The 16788-nt window shown below is 37.1% G+C and overlaps 1 protein-coding gene across 1 annotated transcript in view; it reads left to right on the forward strand.

Moving 5' to 3' along the window:
- The window catches only part of CHIC1 (cysteine rich hydrophobic domain 1), an 89171-nt gene extending 72607 nt beyond the window's left edge, over positions 1-16564 (forward strand). Inside the window, exons 4-6 of the mRNA XM_037051108.1 lie at positions 13494-13550; positions 13808-13867; positions 15327-16564. Coding sequence (XP_036907003.1) covers positions 13494-13550; positions 13808-13867; positions 15327-15377 — 168 coding nt within the window. The 3' untranslated portion in view covers positions 15378-16564. The remainder of the gene's footprint in view (positions 1-13493; positions 13551-13807; positions 13868-15326) is intronic.
- The last annotated feature ends 224 nt before the right edge of the window (positions 16565-16788 follow it).

Genomic DNA, 16788 nt, shown 5'->3' on the forward strand with positions numbered 1-16788 from the left:
TTCATATTACTGCACATTATCTATCAAATTTTCCCCAAACCATCTATTGAATAAACAATCTTTATCCCATAGTATGTGTTTGCTTTGTCTGTCAAATATTAATTGATTATAAAGGGTGGGTTTATTTCTGGGCTCTCTATTCTGTTTTATTGATCTATGTGTCTATTTTTATGCCAGTACCATGCTATTTTGTTTACTGTTGCCCTTTAGTAATGCTTGATATTAGGCAGCATGATTCCTCCAACTTTGTTCTTCTTTCTCAGGATCACAAAAAGGCCTTTGTAGGGCCTTTTGTGGTTCTGTATAAATTTCTGAAATATTTGTTCTAGTTCTGTAAAATACATGATTGTAATCTTCATAGGAATTACATTGACTCTATAGATTGCTTTGTGGAATATGGATATTTTAATGATGTTAATTATTTCTATCCATGAACATGGTGTGTACTTCCACTTATTTGTATCTTCTTCAGTTTCTTTCTTCAGTGTCTTACAATGTTATGAGTACAGGTCTTTTACATTCTTGGTTAGGTTTATACCTAGGTATTACATTCTTTTTTAAGCAAGTGTAAATAGGTTTTCTTAATTTCCATTTCTGTTAGTTCATTATTGGCATATGAAAATGGAACTGATTTCTGGATATTAATTTTGTATCCTGCTACTTTGCTGAATTTATTTATCAGTTCTAGTAGTTTCTTGGTGAAATCTCTGGGATTCTATATGTACAGTATCATGTCACCTGCAAGTAATGACTCTTTTACTTCTTCTGTTCCAATTAGGATGATTTTTTTTTACTTCTTCTTGTCTGATTGCTTGCCCAGAATTTCCAGTACTGTGTCAAATAAGAGAGGTGAAAATGGACATCCCTGTCTTGTTCCCAATCTTAACGGGAATGCTTGCAGTTGTTTTGTTTTGTTTTTTCCCTCAAAGTTCCTCTGGGGCAGGGAGCTCTTTGAGGCAAGAGTTGATACTGGAAACGCTTGTAGTTTTTGCCCATTGAAAATGGACATCCCTGTCTTGTTCCCAATCTTAATGGGAATGCTTGCAGTTGTTTTGGTTTTTTTTCCTCAAAGTTCCTCTGGGGCAGGGAGCTCTTTGAGGCAAGAGTTGATACTGGAAACGCTTGTAGTTTTTGCCCATTGAGTATGATGCCATCAGTAGGTATATTATATATGGCCTTTATTATATTTACGTATGTTCCCTCTAGTCCCACTTTGCTGAGAGTTTTTATCATAAATGGGTGCTGGATTCTGTCAAAAGTTTTTTCTGTATCAACTGATAGGATCATGTGGTTAGTATCCTTCATTTTGTTTATGTGGTCTATCACAATTGTTGATTTGTGAGTGTTGTACCAACCTTGCATTCCCAGAATAAATCCCACTTGATCATGGTGTATGATCTGTTTAGTGCATTACCGCATTTGGTTTGCTAATATTTTGCTGAGGATTTTGGTGTCTGTTCATCAGGGATATTGGCCTATAATTTTCTTTCTTCGTAGTGTCTTTATCTGGTTTCGGAATTAGGATAGTGTTGGTCTCATAAAATGAATTTGGGAGCCTGTCCTCCTGTGAATTTTATGAAATATTTTGAGAAGTAGAGGTGTTAGTTCTTCTCAGAATGTTTGGTAAAATTGGCCTGTGAAGCCATCCAGTCTAGGGTTTTTGTTTCTTGGGAGGTTTTTTTTTTTAATCACTGCTTCAATTTCACTAGGTATTATCTGTCTATTCAGGTTCTCTGATTCTTCCTGATTTAGTTTGGGAAGATTTTATGTTTCTAGAAATTTATCCATTTTGTCCAGGTTGTCGAGTTTCTTGGCATGTATTTGTTTCAATATTTTCTTACAATCTTTTGTATTTATTTGGTGTCAGTTACTATTTCTCCTCTTTCATTTCTGATTTTATTTATTTGGGTCCTCCTTCTTCTTTTTTCTGATGAGTCAGGTTAAAGGTTTTTCAATTTTGCTTATCTTTTCAAAGAACCAGCTCTTGGATTCATTGAAATTTTCTATCATTTCTTTAGACTCTATTTAATTTATTTCTTCTCTGATCTTCATTATTTCCTTCCTTCTACTCACTTTAGGCTTTGATTGTTTTTTGTTTTTTTCAAGTATTTTGTATTGATTATGCTATTACAGTTTTCCTGATTTTTCCCCTTTATCCCCCCTCCAGCCTGCCCCCCAACCCTCCAGCATTCCACCCCCATTAGTTCATGTCCATGGGTTGTAAATATAAGCTCTTCGAGTCCTCTGTTTCCTATACCATTTTTATCTTTCCACATCTATTTTATGCCTACTAATTATGCTTCTTCTTCCCTGTACCTTTTCCCCCCTATTCCTTCCTTCCCACTCCCCTCTGAACTCCCTGTGTGTGATGTCTGTTTCTCTGATCCTGTTCCTCTTCTGGCTGTTTGCTTAGTTTTTGTTTTCGATGTTTTTCTTTTCTTTTAGGTTTATTTGTTGATAGTTATGAGTTTGTTGTCATTTTATTCATATTTTTTATCTTCCTTTTTCTTAGGTAAGTCCCTTTAACATTTCCTATAATAAGGGCTTGGTGATGATGACCTCCTTGAACTTGAGCTTATCTGAGAAGCACTTTATCTGCCCTTCCATTTTAAATGAAAGCTTTGCTGGAGAGAGCAATCTTGGAGGTAGGTCCTTGCCTTTCATGACTTGGTATACTTCTTTCCAGCCCCTTCTTGCCTGTCAGGCTTCTTTTGAGAAATCAGCTGATAGCCTTATGGGAACTCCTTTGTAGATAACTGTCTCCTTTTCTCTTGCCGCTCTTAGAATTCTCTCCTTATCTTTAAACTTGGGTAATGTAATTATGATGTGCCTTGGTGTGTTCCTCTTTGCGTCCAACTTCTTTGGGACTCTCTGAGCTTCCTGGACTTCCTAGAAGTCCATTTCCTTTGCCAGATTGGGGGAATTTTCCTTCATTGTTTGTTCAAATAAGTTTTTAATTTCTTGCTGTTGCTTTTCTCGTTCTGGTACCCCTATAATTCAGCTATTGCAATGTTTCAGGTTGTCCCAGAGAGTCCTCAGCCTCTCTTCATTTTTTTGGATTCTTGTTTCTTCATTCTGATCCAGTTGGGTTTTTATTTCTTCCTCTTGTTCCAGATCATTGCTTTGAATCCTGGTTTCCTTCTTGTCACTGTTGGTTCCCTGAATATTTTGCTTTATTTCATTTTGGGTATCTTTCATTTTTCAACCAAGCTCAATCAGTTCTGTGAGTATTTTTATAACCAGGGTTTTAAATTCTCCATCAGATAGGTTGGCAATATCCTCATTGCTTAGTTATGAGGTTTTTCTGTGTTCTTTCATTTGGGCCATATTTCTTTGTCTTGGCACACCTGCTAAGTTGTAAGGGGTGGGGCCTTAGGTATTTACCCAGACGGGGCAACCCTCTTTGCTATACTGCCTGCGGGGGAAGGGCCAGAGAGGAAGCAATGCAGCTCGCCTGCTCATCTCTAGCGCACTTTCCAACAGAATCTTGAGTCAGATTGGAAGTATCTCCCACTGCTGCAACTCCAACCATAGCCCACAGTCAGCTCTGAGTCTCACTCTCCCCCTTAAGTCAGTCCCTTCTGCGAGGCTCCACCAAGCTTGGCAGTCAGCCCCACCTCTCAGCCACCTTGCTACAGTTTTTCTAAGTCACCCACCCAGTGGGATCTGCCTTACCAATCTGGTTGTTCTGGTTGATTTTTTCTTTAATTCCAGGGTTGTCGGAGTTCCATGCAGTTTGATGTTCTGGTGCTTCTGGTTGTTTCTTGATTTTAGATTGGTTGTTATCCTCCCTTTGGTTTTGAGAGGAAGTGAAGGGTTTATACCTACGCTTCCATCTTGGCCAGAATTCTCCAGTTCTTTTTTTCAAGTTCCTTGAAGTGTAAAGTTAGATTGTTTATTTGAGCTTTTTCTTGTGTTTTGTTTTGTTTTGTTTTGTTGAGGTAGGCATATAATGTTATAAATTTTCCTCTGAGGATTGTTTTCCCAGTGTCCCACAGATTTTGGATTGCTGTGTCCTTGTTTTCATTTGTTTCAAGGTATCTTTTGATTTCTTCCTTAATCTTTTTGTTGACCTATTCATTGTTAAGTAGCATGTTATTTGGCTTCCATGTCTTTGCATGTTTTTCAGTGTGCTTGTGATTGATTTCTAGTTTCATAACATTGTAGCCAAAAAGATGTTTGACATGATTTCAATCGTGTTGAAATCATTGAGACTTGTTTTGGGTCCTAGTATGTGGTCTCTCCTAGAAAACATTCCATGTGCACTTGAGAAGTATGACATTCTGCTGCTTTGGGGTAAAATGCTCTGAAGATACCAATTAAATTCATTTGATCTAGAGTGTAGATGAGGCTGCTGACTCCTTGTTGATTTTTTGTCTGGAAGATCTATCCATTGTAGTCAATAGAGTCTTAAAATCTCCAACTGTGACTGTATTTCTGTTGTTCTCTGCCTTATGTCCCTTAAGATTTGCTTTACAGCCCTGTTCAGTGGATTGAGCGCGGGCCTGCGAACCACATGATCGAGGTTCGATTCCTAGTCAGGGCACATGCCTGGGTTGCGGGCCAGTTCCCGGCAGGGGACACACCAGAGGCAACCATACATTGATGTCTCTCTCTCTCTTTCTCCTTCCTTTCCCCTCTAAAGATAAATAAATAAAGTCTAGAAAAAAATTAAAAAAATAAAATAAAATAAAAACAAAAAAAAGATTTGCTTTACATATTTAGGTGCTCCTATGGTGGGTGCCTAAATGTTTACTAGGGTTTATATCCTTTTGTTGGTTGTTCCCTTTGTTATGTTGTGTCCTTCTTTCTCTTACTAGCCTTAGTTTTAAAGTCTATCTTGTCATGTATAAGTACTGCTACCCCAGCTTCTTTTTCCTTTTCCATTTGCATGAAATATCTTTTCCCATTCTGTTACTTTTAGTCTGTGTGTATCTTTTGATCTGAGATTAGTCTCTTGGAGGCAGCATATATTTGGGTTTTGTTTTCTTATACATTCAGATACCCTGTTTCTTTTAATTAAAGTTTCAGTCATTTACATTTGAAGTGTTATTTATAGATACATGTTTAGTGCCATTTTATTGTTAGACTATTTTCCTTTCTTTTTCTTTCTCTTTTAATTCTTCTTCAAGCAAGCCCTCTAACATTTGTTGCAGTACTGGTTTGGTGTTAACTTCTTGAGCTTTTTCTTTTCTGGGAAGCTCCTTATTTCTCTTTCGATTTTAAATTATAGCCCTCCTGGGTAAAGTAGTCTTGGTTGTAGGTCCTTGCTTTTCATCACCTTGAATATTTCACACCACTCCCTTCTGGCCTGAAAGTTTCTGTTGAGAAATCAGATGGCAGTCTAATTGGTATCCCCTTGTATGTAACTACTTGTTTTTTTTTCTTACAGCTTTTAGGAATGTCACCTTGTCTTTAAGCATTGCCAATTTAATTATGATGTGTCTCAATGTAGTCCTCTTTGGGTCCAACTTGTTTGGGACTCTCTGAGCTTCCTGGATTTGTGTGTCTTATCTCTTCACCAGATTAAGAAAGTGTTGGGTCATTATTTCTGCAAATAGGTTTTTGATCCCTTGTTTGCACTCTTGTCTTTCTTGTAGTCCCATCATGTGGATGTTGTTATACTTCAATGTTGTCCAAAATGTTTTTTAAACTCTCCTCATTTTTTAAAATTCTTTTTTTTTCTGTGGGGTCCTATGGCATTTATGGTTACTACAGTGGGCTCTCAACCGAATTAAATTCTTTTTTCTTTTTGCTGCTCTGCTTGGGTGTTTTTTTGTACCTTGTCTTCCAAATCACTGATTTGATCCTCTCCTTCATGTAACCTATTGTTTATTCCTTCCAGTGTATTATTTATTTCAGATATCGTGTTCTTTATTTCTGACTGGCCTTTCTATGGTTTCTATGTCTTTTTTTCATGATATTGTGTTTCCTTATAATCATCACTCTAAACTCTCTATGTGATGAATTGGTTGCCTCCATTTCATCTAGTTCTTCTTCTGGAGAATTCTGTTGTTCTTTCATTTGGAATCTGTTTCTTTGTCTTCCGATTTTGGCTGCTGCTTTGTATTTTCTGCCTTAGTTGTTGAATTTATCAGTGATATAGCCTTAAGCTGTAATCAGCAGCCCCAATTAAGCTCCACAGGGTAGGGCAGAGTAATTCCTGTAGGCAAAGCTCCTGCTTCCACTCAGGCTGATTCTACTTGGAGGGGAGTGCTCTGCCTGAGAAAGGTAGCTTCTGCACTATGGAGAATGACTCAGCACAGGGATCCTGGAGGCTGTTTCTTCAGTTCCCTCCCCAGTGCCACCAACCACACACTGTCCTCACATGTCTCTAATCCACTCTTCTCTCCTTCTTCTGGAGCCCAGGGTAAGTGGCTACAAATGAAATTTTGTGCATTGGCCCTTTAAGAGGCTGTTTACATACAGTCATTTCTCCCTGACAGATACAAACCCTGCTACTTTTCACAGCTGGATATTATCTACGTTCCTTTCTGGCTCTAGTGCTGTAGCTTAGGGAACCCAGCTTGAGCTTTAGACTCTACACTTCTCACGGGGAGCTCCCCAGCTACTGAAGTATCCTTCTGGAATTTCAGCTGCCACCCATGGGTGCCCAACTAGACCTCTCGTGCCTCCACCAACTCCCTACAAGTCAGGCTGTGGTGTAATGGATTCTGTTGTCTGTCCTTATAAGGCTTTTCTCCAACTAGTGTTCAGTTGGTTATTCAGGATACTTTCTCTACAACCTAGATATAATTCTAGATTGGTCCAGAGTGGAGATAGTGTAGCTTGTAGTTACTCCTCTGCCATCTTGGATCTTCCTATTTTTATTTTCAGTTTGGTTCTGGAAGGCAGTCTAAGGCAAATCCACATTAGAGACTTCCGGCCAAGATTGAGGCATAGGTAAACACACTGTGCCTCCTCACACAACCAAAAGAAGGACAACAATTCAAAAACAAAAAAAAAACAACCAGAACTGACAGAAAATCGAACTGTATGGAAGTCCAACAACCAAGAAGTTAAAGAATAAACATTCATCCAGACCAGTAGGAAGGGCAGAGACACTCAGGCGAGCAGAGAGGACTCACAGCAAGGCAGTGGCTGGCGGACCATGGCACGCAGTGCAGCAGCTGGAGGGTCAGGGTGCACAAGGCAGTGCCTGGCCCGCAAGTCAGTAACTAGTGGAGCCAGTGGTCCAACATTCGCATGCAGATAAACAGAAGAAACAATTGGTGCGAATCAGACCCACAACGCGGGGTTCCAGCGCAGGGAAAGAAAGCCTCATGCCACTCATTGAAAACACCTGTGAGGGTTGTGGTGGCAGGAGAAACTCCCAGCCTTGCAGGACAGTTCATTGGAGAGACCCATGGGCTCCTAAAATGTACACAAGCCATCTCTACCAGGAATCAGCACCAGAAGGGACCAATTTGTTTGTGGGTAATAGGGGAAGTGACTGAAATCTGGCAGAGAGCTTAGCAAGTACCATTGTTCCCTCTCGGACCCCCACCTCATACAGTGTCACAAGGCAGCAATGAGGTATGCCCCGCCCTGGTGAACATCTAAGGCTCCACCCCCAACTACACAGCAGGCAAGCCGAGACCAAAAAATGGTCCAAATAAAAGAACAGTTCAAAGCTACAGAAAAAAGACAACTTAGCAAAGAAGAGATAGCCAACCTATCAGATACACAGTTCAAAACACAGGTAATCAAGGACTTCCACCAAGATGGAGGCATAGGTGGAAACACTGTGCCTTCTCCCACAACCAAGTTTGAATACAACAAAGGTTTGGAGAAACAAAGACACAACCAAAGGACAGAAAATTGAATTATACGGAAGTCCGACTACATCTAACTGTTCAACGGGAACGGTGAGAGGGGCGGAGCCAGCAGCGAGCAGGGTCGGGCAGGACAGGTCCTCCGACCCAGGCGCACAGGCAGCCCAGAACCAGTTGGGGTGCGGGGCAGACTGACCGAGGTCGCACATTCGCGCACAGTGAGACAGTCACGCAGGCCACAGGGGGTGAGGGCTGACGGCAGTGGCACACTCGCGTGCAGTGGGACGAAACGCGTGGGCCCGGTGATGGCAGCAACTGCGGCACCAGTGAGGGCCGCGACGGCAGGCAGCAGACAGGACGCCATAGTCCCTCTTTGACCCTGCCCCCACATACAGCATCACAACCCAGCGACCTAGTTGCCCTGTTCTAGTGAACACTTTAGGGCTCCGATCCTGCTATGGAACAGGCACGAACAGCCCAAAAGATGGTGCAAGAAGAACTCAAAGTCCCAGAGCCAATAACTCTAAGCGACCGAGAAATTGCCAGCCTCTCAGAAGTGCAATTCAAGACACTATTTATCAGGATGCTCACAGAACTGGTAGATTATAGTCACAAATTAGAGGAACATAGTCACAAATTAGAGGAACATATGAAGGCTAAACTAATTGAAATGAAGGGAGATGCACAGGAAACCAATAGTGATGGAAAGGAAACTGGGACTCAAATCAATGGAATGGACCAGAAGGAAGAACAAAACATCCCACCAGAAAGGAATGAAGAAATGAGAATTCAAAAAAATGAGGAGAGGCTTAGGAACCTCCAGGACATCCTTAAATGTTCCAACACCCCAATTATAGGGGTACCAGAAGGGGGAAAGAAACAGCCATGAGTGGAAAATGTATTGGAACAAATCATAAAGGAGAACTTCCCCAGTCTGGCAAAGGAAATACATATCCAGGAAATCCAGGAAGCTCAGAGAGTCCCAAAGAAGTTGGACCCAAGAAGGATCACACCAAGGCACATCATAATTACATTAGCCAAGATTAAAATGAAGGAGAGAATCCTAGAAGCAGCAAGGGATAAGGGGACAGTCACCTACAAAGGAGTTCCCATCAGACTGTCAGCGGATTTCTCAAAAGAGACCTTACAGGCAAGAAGGAGCTGGAAAGAAGTATTCCAAGTCATGAAATCCAAAGACCTACAGCCAAGATTGCTCTATCCAGCAAAGCTTTCATTTAGAATGGAAGGGCAGATAAAGTGCTTCTCAGATAAAATCAAATTCAAGGAGTTCATCATCACCAAGCTCTTATTATAGGAAATGTTAAAGGGACTTATCTAAGAAAAAGAAGCTAAAAAATATGAACAGTGAAAGGACAGCAAACTCACAGTTACTAACAACCACACCTAAAACAAAAGCAAACCAAGAGGACAGCTAGATCAGGAGTGGAACCATAGAAATGAAGAAAACATGGAGGTTTAGCAACAGGGAAGTGGGAGGAGGATAAGTGGGGAGAAGATACAGAAAATAAGTAGTATAGACTATAGGTAAAAAAATAGATGGGGGGAGGGCAAGAATAGTAGGGGAAATACAGAATCTAAAGAACTTGAGAGACGTCATAAAGTAGAGGAGGGAGGGGGTGTGCAGAGTGGAGGGGAATGAAGGGGGAATAGAACAACTGTAATGGTATAATCAATAAAATATATTTTTAAAAAAACAACCACACCTAAAACAAAAACAAAAGCAAACTGAGCAAACAACTAGAACAGGAACAGATCCACAGAAATGGAGATCACATGGAGGGTTATCAACATGGAGTGGGAGGAGGAGAGAGGCGGAAAAGGTACAGAGAATAAGTAGCATAGATGGTAGGTAGAAAATAGACAGGGGAAGTTAAGAATAATATAGGAAGCCCTGGCTGGCGTAGCTCAGTGGATTGAGCGCGGGCCTGCGAACCACATGATCGCGGTTCGATTCCCAGTCAGGGCACATGCCTGGGTTGCAGGCCAGTTCCTGGTTCCTAGCGGGGGACGCACGAGAGGCAACCATACATTGATATTTCTTTCTCTCTCTCCTTCCCCTCTAAGATAAATAAATAAAATTTTAAAAAAAATAATATAGGAAAAGTAGAAGCCAAAGAACTTACATGTATGACCCATGGACTTGAACTAAAGAGGGGGGAATGTGGATGAGGGAGTGTTCAGGGCGGTAGGGACTAAAGGGTGGGGGAATGGGGCAACTTTAATTGCATAATCAACAAAATATGTTTTAAAAAAAGAAAAATTCTAATCTTCTGCAATCTTGGCATTCCATTTTGGATAATACTGTTATCTTAACAACATTAAATTTTCCAATCCACGAATACAAGTTGTCTTTGCAGTTATTTATGTCTTTATCAGTGTTGTATACTTTTTTGTGTATGTTTTTTACCTGCTTACCTCAATTTATTATTATTTTATTTTTTGATGCTGTTGGAAATGTAATTGTTTTCTTAATTTCTTTTGTGAAAGGTCTTCACATAGCCATGGGGAAGAGGTCGCACTTTCTTGATGGTATATCTTACACACACATGTTTTGCATTTTAATTAAGTAAAATTTCTTACTTTTAAATTTTTTGTGCTTTTTATATCACATCTAAGAAAACTTTGCCTGACTTATCACAAAGATTTACTCCTATTTGTTTTAAAGTTTCACCTCTTACAATTAGGTCTTTGGTCCATTTTGAGTTAATTTTTGTGAATGGTATGAGGTAGAGTTCTGAGTTATCATTTTTCTTTTGGATATTTAATTCTACCAGCACCATTCGTTGTAAATGTTTTTGATTCATGAACATGAAATATCTTTCTATTTATTTATGTACTCTTTAATTCATCTTAGCAATTTTTTTTTAGTTTTCAGTGCACAGATTTTACACTTTTTGTTAAATGTATTCATAAATAGTTTATTCTTAATTCTATTGTGAATTGCATTGCCTTTTTGCTTTTGCTTTGAGATTGTTCTTTCCTAAGTGTAAAGAAATACAATGGATTTTTGTATGTTGACCCTTGTATTACTTTTCCATCTAGTGTAACCAGTGTCTACAAACTTAATGGCTTAAAACAACACCCTTTTACTATTTAACAGTCAAAAGTCTAGACATAGTGTAGCTCAATTGGGTTCTCTTACTAGGATCTCACAAGGCCAAAATAAAGTTATTGGCAGGGCTGCATTCCTTTCTGGATATTCTTTAAAAGAATTTGCTTCTCAGCTCATTCAGGTTTTGGCAGGAACCATTTCTTATATATTCTATATGGCCCTTATCATCTTAAAGCCAGCAATGGTGATTCAAGTTTTTCTTATGCTTTAAACCTGTCTGACTATCCTTCCATCGGCCAGAAAAAAATTACCTGCTTTTATGGACTCATAGAATTACATTAGGTCTGCCAAAACAATCCAGGGTAATCTCTCTATTTTAAAATCAAACTATTAGTAATTTTAATTACGCCTCCTAAGGCCTCTTTGCAATGTAATATAACATATTTTCAGGTGTTAACTTCATGGCGTGAAGATTATTGGATCCATATTTCTACCTATACCAATGTTATTTCTTGCAAACTTGCTGAACTTACTAGTTCTAGTAGTGTTTTAGTGGATGCCTTAAGGGTTTTTTTAATAAAAGATCATGTTGTTTGCAGATGAAGATTTCACTGTTCTTTTCCTATCTAGATTCTTTTTATTTTTTGTATTTGTGTAGTTACTGTGACTATAACTTCTGGTACAATGTTGAAAAAAATTAGTGGGAGGAGACATCTTGTTACTAATCTTAGGAGGAAAACATTTAGTCTCCTTCTGTTAAGAATGAATGTTAGCTGTAGATTTTTCATAGATGCCCTTTATCAGGTTGACGAAGTTTCCTTTTATTTCTGTTTTTTAGGATTTTTATTATGAGTGGATATAGCATTTCTGTCCAGTGGTTTTTCTAAATCTTGATGAGCTTTCTAAATCTTAATAAGTATGGTCATGTGGTTTTTGTCCTTTATGCTGTTAACATAATGAACTATATCAACGTAATTTTTTGTTCCTTGGATAAATTCCACTTGGTCCAGACATATAATCTTTTTCACATGTTGGTAGATTCAGTTTGCTGGTGTTTTGTTGAGAATTTTGTATTTATATTCATAGTACTATTTCTTCTTTACCTAGGATAATACCTCATTGAAGCCATCTGGGCTTGGGTTTTACTTGGTGGAAAGATTTATAATTACTAATTTAATCTCTTTTTTTTGTTAACTATTTGATTTTGTTTAAAGAGATTCTGTCAAGTACAAAGTCCCCATGGTAAAACTCTAGCTGGTATTGTTGCCATTGATTGTTAACTTATATAGGTGAACAGTTAGAATAATTTCTTGTGTTGGTGCTTTGGAAATCACCTCAGATATAGTCTGATTTGTAAATCATTTAATTTTAGGGAGTAGTTTTAAAATTTAACAATGCCTACTGACCTTTTTACCAGGAACTTTATAAAACTCTTCAAATAAGAATAAAAATGCCTAGTAATATTGTACTTTAATGTTTTCAAGTATTTTGAAAACTTTTCTTTCTCCTTACAAAATATATGCACTCCAAATGGGGAAACTTAGCCTCTGTCCTTCTGTTTACTACAGTGCTGCTTCTTTTGTTTATGTTTTTCCCTCTCAATACAAGTTTCTGACTGGCAGTTTTTAACATGTTCTTTTCAGAAATTTTGATATATATATTGACTTGCTTTTATTGAACCTGTAGACCCTGACTAACTGCTGTATGCCAGACATTGTGCCAGGAGATCTGATAGGAAGTTTTTCTGTGAGAAACTGGATTAACTTGGCATACTGCATGCATATTGAAAAAGTAGCCCTGTGAAAAAGTACATGAAAATGTAGATTAAATCTATAAATGGACTTCTAGCAGTATTAGTAATGTTTTCACAATAATTTAGTGAATGAACTCATAATTCACTAATTTGTACATATTCCATTTTTAAATGCATATATTCAAATTTCACATATTCGTGTATGTGTGTGTTTTTATGCAAGGCCTGGCAGAAGTAAGGCTTGAATGTAGTTGGTGGTACGTGAATGTCTCTCGTGAAGTGGACAGCAATTCAAATGTTTCACCTAAAATGTCATATGGTGTGCTTGAGTGTGATATTGTTCTGTTATAGAATTCCATGCTTATAATTTTGTAATAAAAGAGTTTTTAAAGATTTTATTTATTTGTTTATTTGTTTGTTAGTTTATTGAGAGGGGAAAGGAAGGAGAAAGAAAGGGAGAAAAATATTCATGGGTGCTTGCCTCAGGCACCCTCTACTGGGGACCTGGGTCACAACCCAGACATGTGCCCACACTGGGAATCAAACCGGTGACCCCTTGGTTCCCAGGCCAGTGCTCAATCCACTGAGCCACACCAGCCAGAACTGTAATGAAAGATTTTCGTGTAATAAAATAGGGGCATTACTTGTGTTGGACCCTGTATATGAGAGGGAGAAAGGACAATCTTATTATAATAGTATAACGACTCAAAATATTGCTCCTCTTTTGGCAGTTTCTGCCAGTTACATTGTTTTGTTTTGTTTCTGATTTCTAATAAGAAAAACAAGAGGAGAAAATAATGGGATCTTACAAGTAAACAGAAAAATATAGGTACACATAGTTTACAAAGCTGCTCAAGTCATCTCATAACAAAGTCTTGATTCTTTCTCTCAGACCAGAAGATCAATTCAGAAGTTGTTAGAGTGGGAAAATAACAGATTATATCACAAGGTAAGAAGTTTAAACAAATAAGTGCCCCATTCATTTATTTGTATTATTAAATTGAAAAAGTGGGAATTTCTCAGGCCACAAAAGAATGAATTAGAGAATACTGAATGTTTAGTGTATATTCTTTACCAAGTAATTTAAAATGCTATGATTTAGATCTTATACTTATTCCTAGATTGTTTTCTGGAATTTATTTAAATGTAAAGGTAATTATTAGTATAACTTAATATCAAAATTCTTAACAAACTGTACTTTCCTAGCTTGCTTTACACTGGAAGTTGACTAAAAGGAAATGTGAAACTAGCAATATGATGGAGTATGTAAGTATGCAGTTGTTTTTAATTTAATTTTTTTGGATCCCATTCTAATTGTTACATTTTGCCTTGTTTATCATTTGTCAAATCATCTTTCTACTGTTTTTCTCCTCATCCTGAACTTTTGTCAGTTGGGATATAGAGGATTTTCTTTCACCTTCTTTATATTTGTAGCCAACATAAAATATCTTGAAAGCTAGCAACTATTTAGATCTTAGAAAAATCTCAGCTAATGTGCTCAGATGAAAATATTGCACAACCTTAATCTTTCAACATAGGTGCAAACTGTTGCATACGGTGATGGGCACAGCTAGTGTTGAACAAAATATTTCTAAATGTAACCTTGTCAAAACTTGTATAACATAGGAACTGACTTCTGAATTCTGTATTTATTTTTCTGACTTTCTTTTAACTTAGCTTATATTTAACTTTTAGTGAAGAAGCCTTAGTTTCTATACAGGATCTGGCAGAAGTAAGGCTTGGCTGAATGTGGTTGGTAGGGTCCATGAATGTCTCACAAGAGATGGACAACAATTTGAACATTTTGTCATATGATGTGCTTGAATGTGATATTGCTATGTTCCAGAATCACATGCTTATGATTTTGCAATAAGAGATTTTTACGTAATAAAAAGGAGCATTATTTGTGCTGGGCCCTGTATTTTTTTTTACTGAAAGCTATGCATCTTAATCATAAAACATAAATTCATATATAACCAATGTGACAAATTCTGCATTATTAACATCGAAAAGAATATGAAATTTATTCATTTCAAGTTGCTGCCATGTAGTATATATTTAATAATAAATATTGCATTTTCATTTCCTAAATAATGATTATTATGATATCTTTCCCCACTTTTCATAATTTTGCGGAGAAAATGTACAAAGGACCACAACCCTAAAATCTACTATTATAAAATTATGTGTTAAATTTATAAACGTTCATAAATATCTTAGGTTTTCATAATTATATTTTCAAACCTTTAATTAACATATTTTAATCAATCCATTTGGACACTATTATTTTTTATTAACGACTTGCAAAAGATAGTAATACTCAACCAAATAGCAGCTTTAACTGAAAAATATATAGTTGTAATATAGATAAAGGAATTTTTCTAATCTGGATAGCACAATTTTAATCCATTCCACTTTGCTAAAAAAAAAAGTCGGGGTGCAGAGAAGGTATGGAAGGACATAATAATGTAATGGGGTTTACTTTTTTGTACCTAAAAAATAGTTATTGTAAATCAGATAATAAAAACTGTTGCTATGGTGCAACGTTTTTTATTTAATTTATTATCTAATGAAAATGTGTGGCAAATTCTTTTTATAACTGTTTTATATATTTCACATACTTTATTGTACAAGAAAAATGATTATAGACTTTCTGGGTTATATATAAGTTATAGTAAATGAAAATTATTTTGTCAATATGTTGTTGTCTGCTTTTATTTTGCAGGTAATACTAATAGAATTCTTACCAAAATATCCCATATTCCGACCTGACTGAGGAATTTTAATCAGTCACTTCTGTGTTACCTGTCATTTCCTACCCTTAGTGCCTTGTAGGTGATCTTGGAATGAAGATGGTCTCATTGCTCTCTCCAACTTTTTCTTTAGAATGGTAGAATAGTCTCCTCACTCTTTTATTTGTGTTAGTTTAAAGAGAAAATTTGCACATCTTTTTTTTTTGTTAAACGAAGCTTGTGTTTTGCACTCTCAGTTTTTAAGTAAATACACACATGTGAATATGTATAGTTGTTATTAAAGATAAGTCATTAATACTGGCTTTAAAAAAAACGAAAACTTGTTTTGAGCATGCTGCCTTATAATTTTCATACTCACTGTTTCTAAATACGCATCATTTTTCTAGGCTACTTTAATGCTCTGTAATCCCTTATTGAACAAACATAAAGAAGCTTTTGGTAGCTTTTAGAAATGGTTTTATTCTTATCTGCTTTCAAAGGACATGCAATTAATAGCACTGGTTTTGTCCTGCATTTAGCTAAATTATCATTTATGTTAGTGGATAAAATATTTAAACTCCTAAAGACTTGTAAATATTGTCTCTTTGCATAATGTAAAATGTGATATGCCATGGTTTACAGAATTTAATATTATTCTTACTGTATTGCCAACAATTCTGCATAGATTTTAATATGAATGAAGTTCGTAAGCATCCTTTTAAATGTACAGATTGTTAACATGCTGTTGTATGGCAAAGCCATAATAAGTATGCGAAAAATTTCAACTGTAAGACAGGGTTGCCCTTTGCAATGAGTTGATTAAAACTGAAATCACTGTCTAAGATACTCTGCATTGCACCTGAAACCAAGACCCTGATTTTTTTCCATTTAATTCGGTAATTCCCATTTTGTCCTCCATTCCCACCCCCAAAAGAATTCATTTGGCATCTGACACATTTTACAGCCTCACTATTCTCATTTATTTTCCTTAATGTTTCCTTTTCTGCATTTGAAAATACACGCAATTGTCAGCTGTAAGGAGTGTTTCGAAATTTCAAATGGCTTAGATGGTGTCTAGACCCCCATGAAAGCCACTGCTAATGCCCTTCTGGGGTTCTAATATTCTACTTTGGGAAAGAGAAAGCCCATTGAAAAGTTGTACCTAAAGAATATGTATGTGGTGGGTAAATCACAATTAATACAATATTCTTAATCTTATTTTTGAGGATTTTTTAAATATTTGGATATTATTAATAAGGAAAGGCAAGTACTTGTAATAATTCTACAATACATCATCTGTATATTGTACTGTTTATCACCTAGAGTCCAGTCTCCTTCTATCACCATTCATCCCCCTTTACCCTCTTCTACCTCCCCCCAACCCCCTTCTCTCGGGTAATTACCATACTGTTGTCTGTGTCCATGAAGGAAAGATAAGTATATAGATGAAAATAT

The sequence above is a fragment of the Sturnira hondurensis genome, unplaced genomic scaffold, assembly GCF_014824575.4.
Source record: "Sturnira hondurensis isolate 20B ecotype Veracruz unplaced genomic scaffold, ASM1482457v3 Scaffold0007187, whole genome shotgun sequence".
Classification (NCBI taxonomy): Eukaryota; Metazoa; Chordata; class Mammalia; order Chiroptera; family Phyllostomidae; genus Sturnira; species Sturnira hondurensis.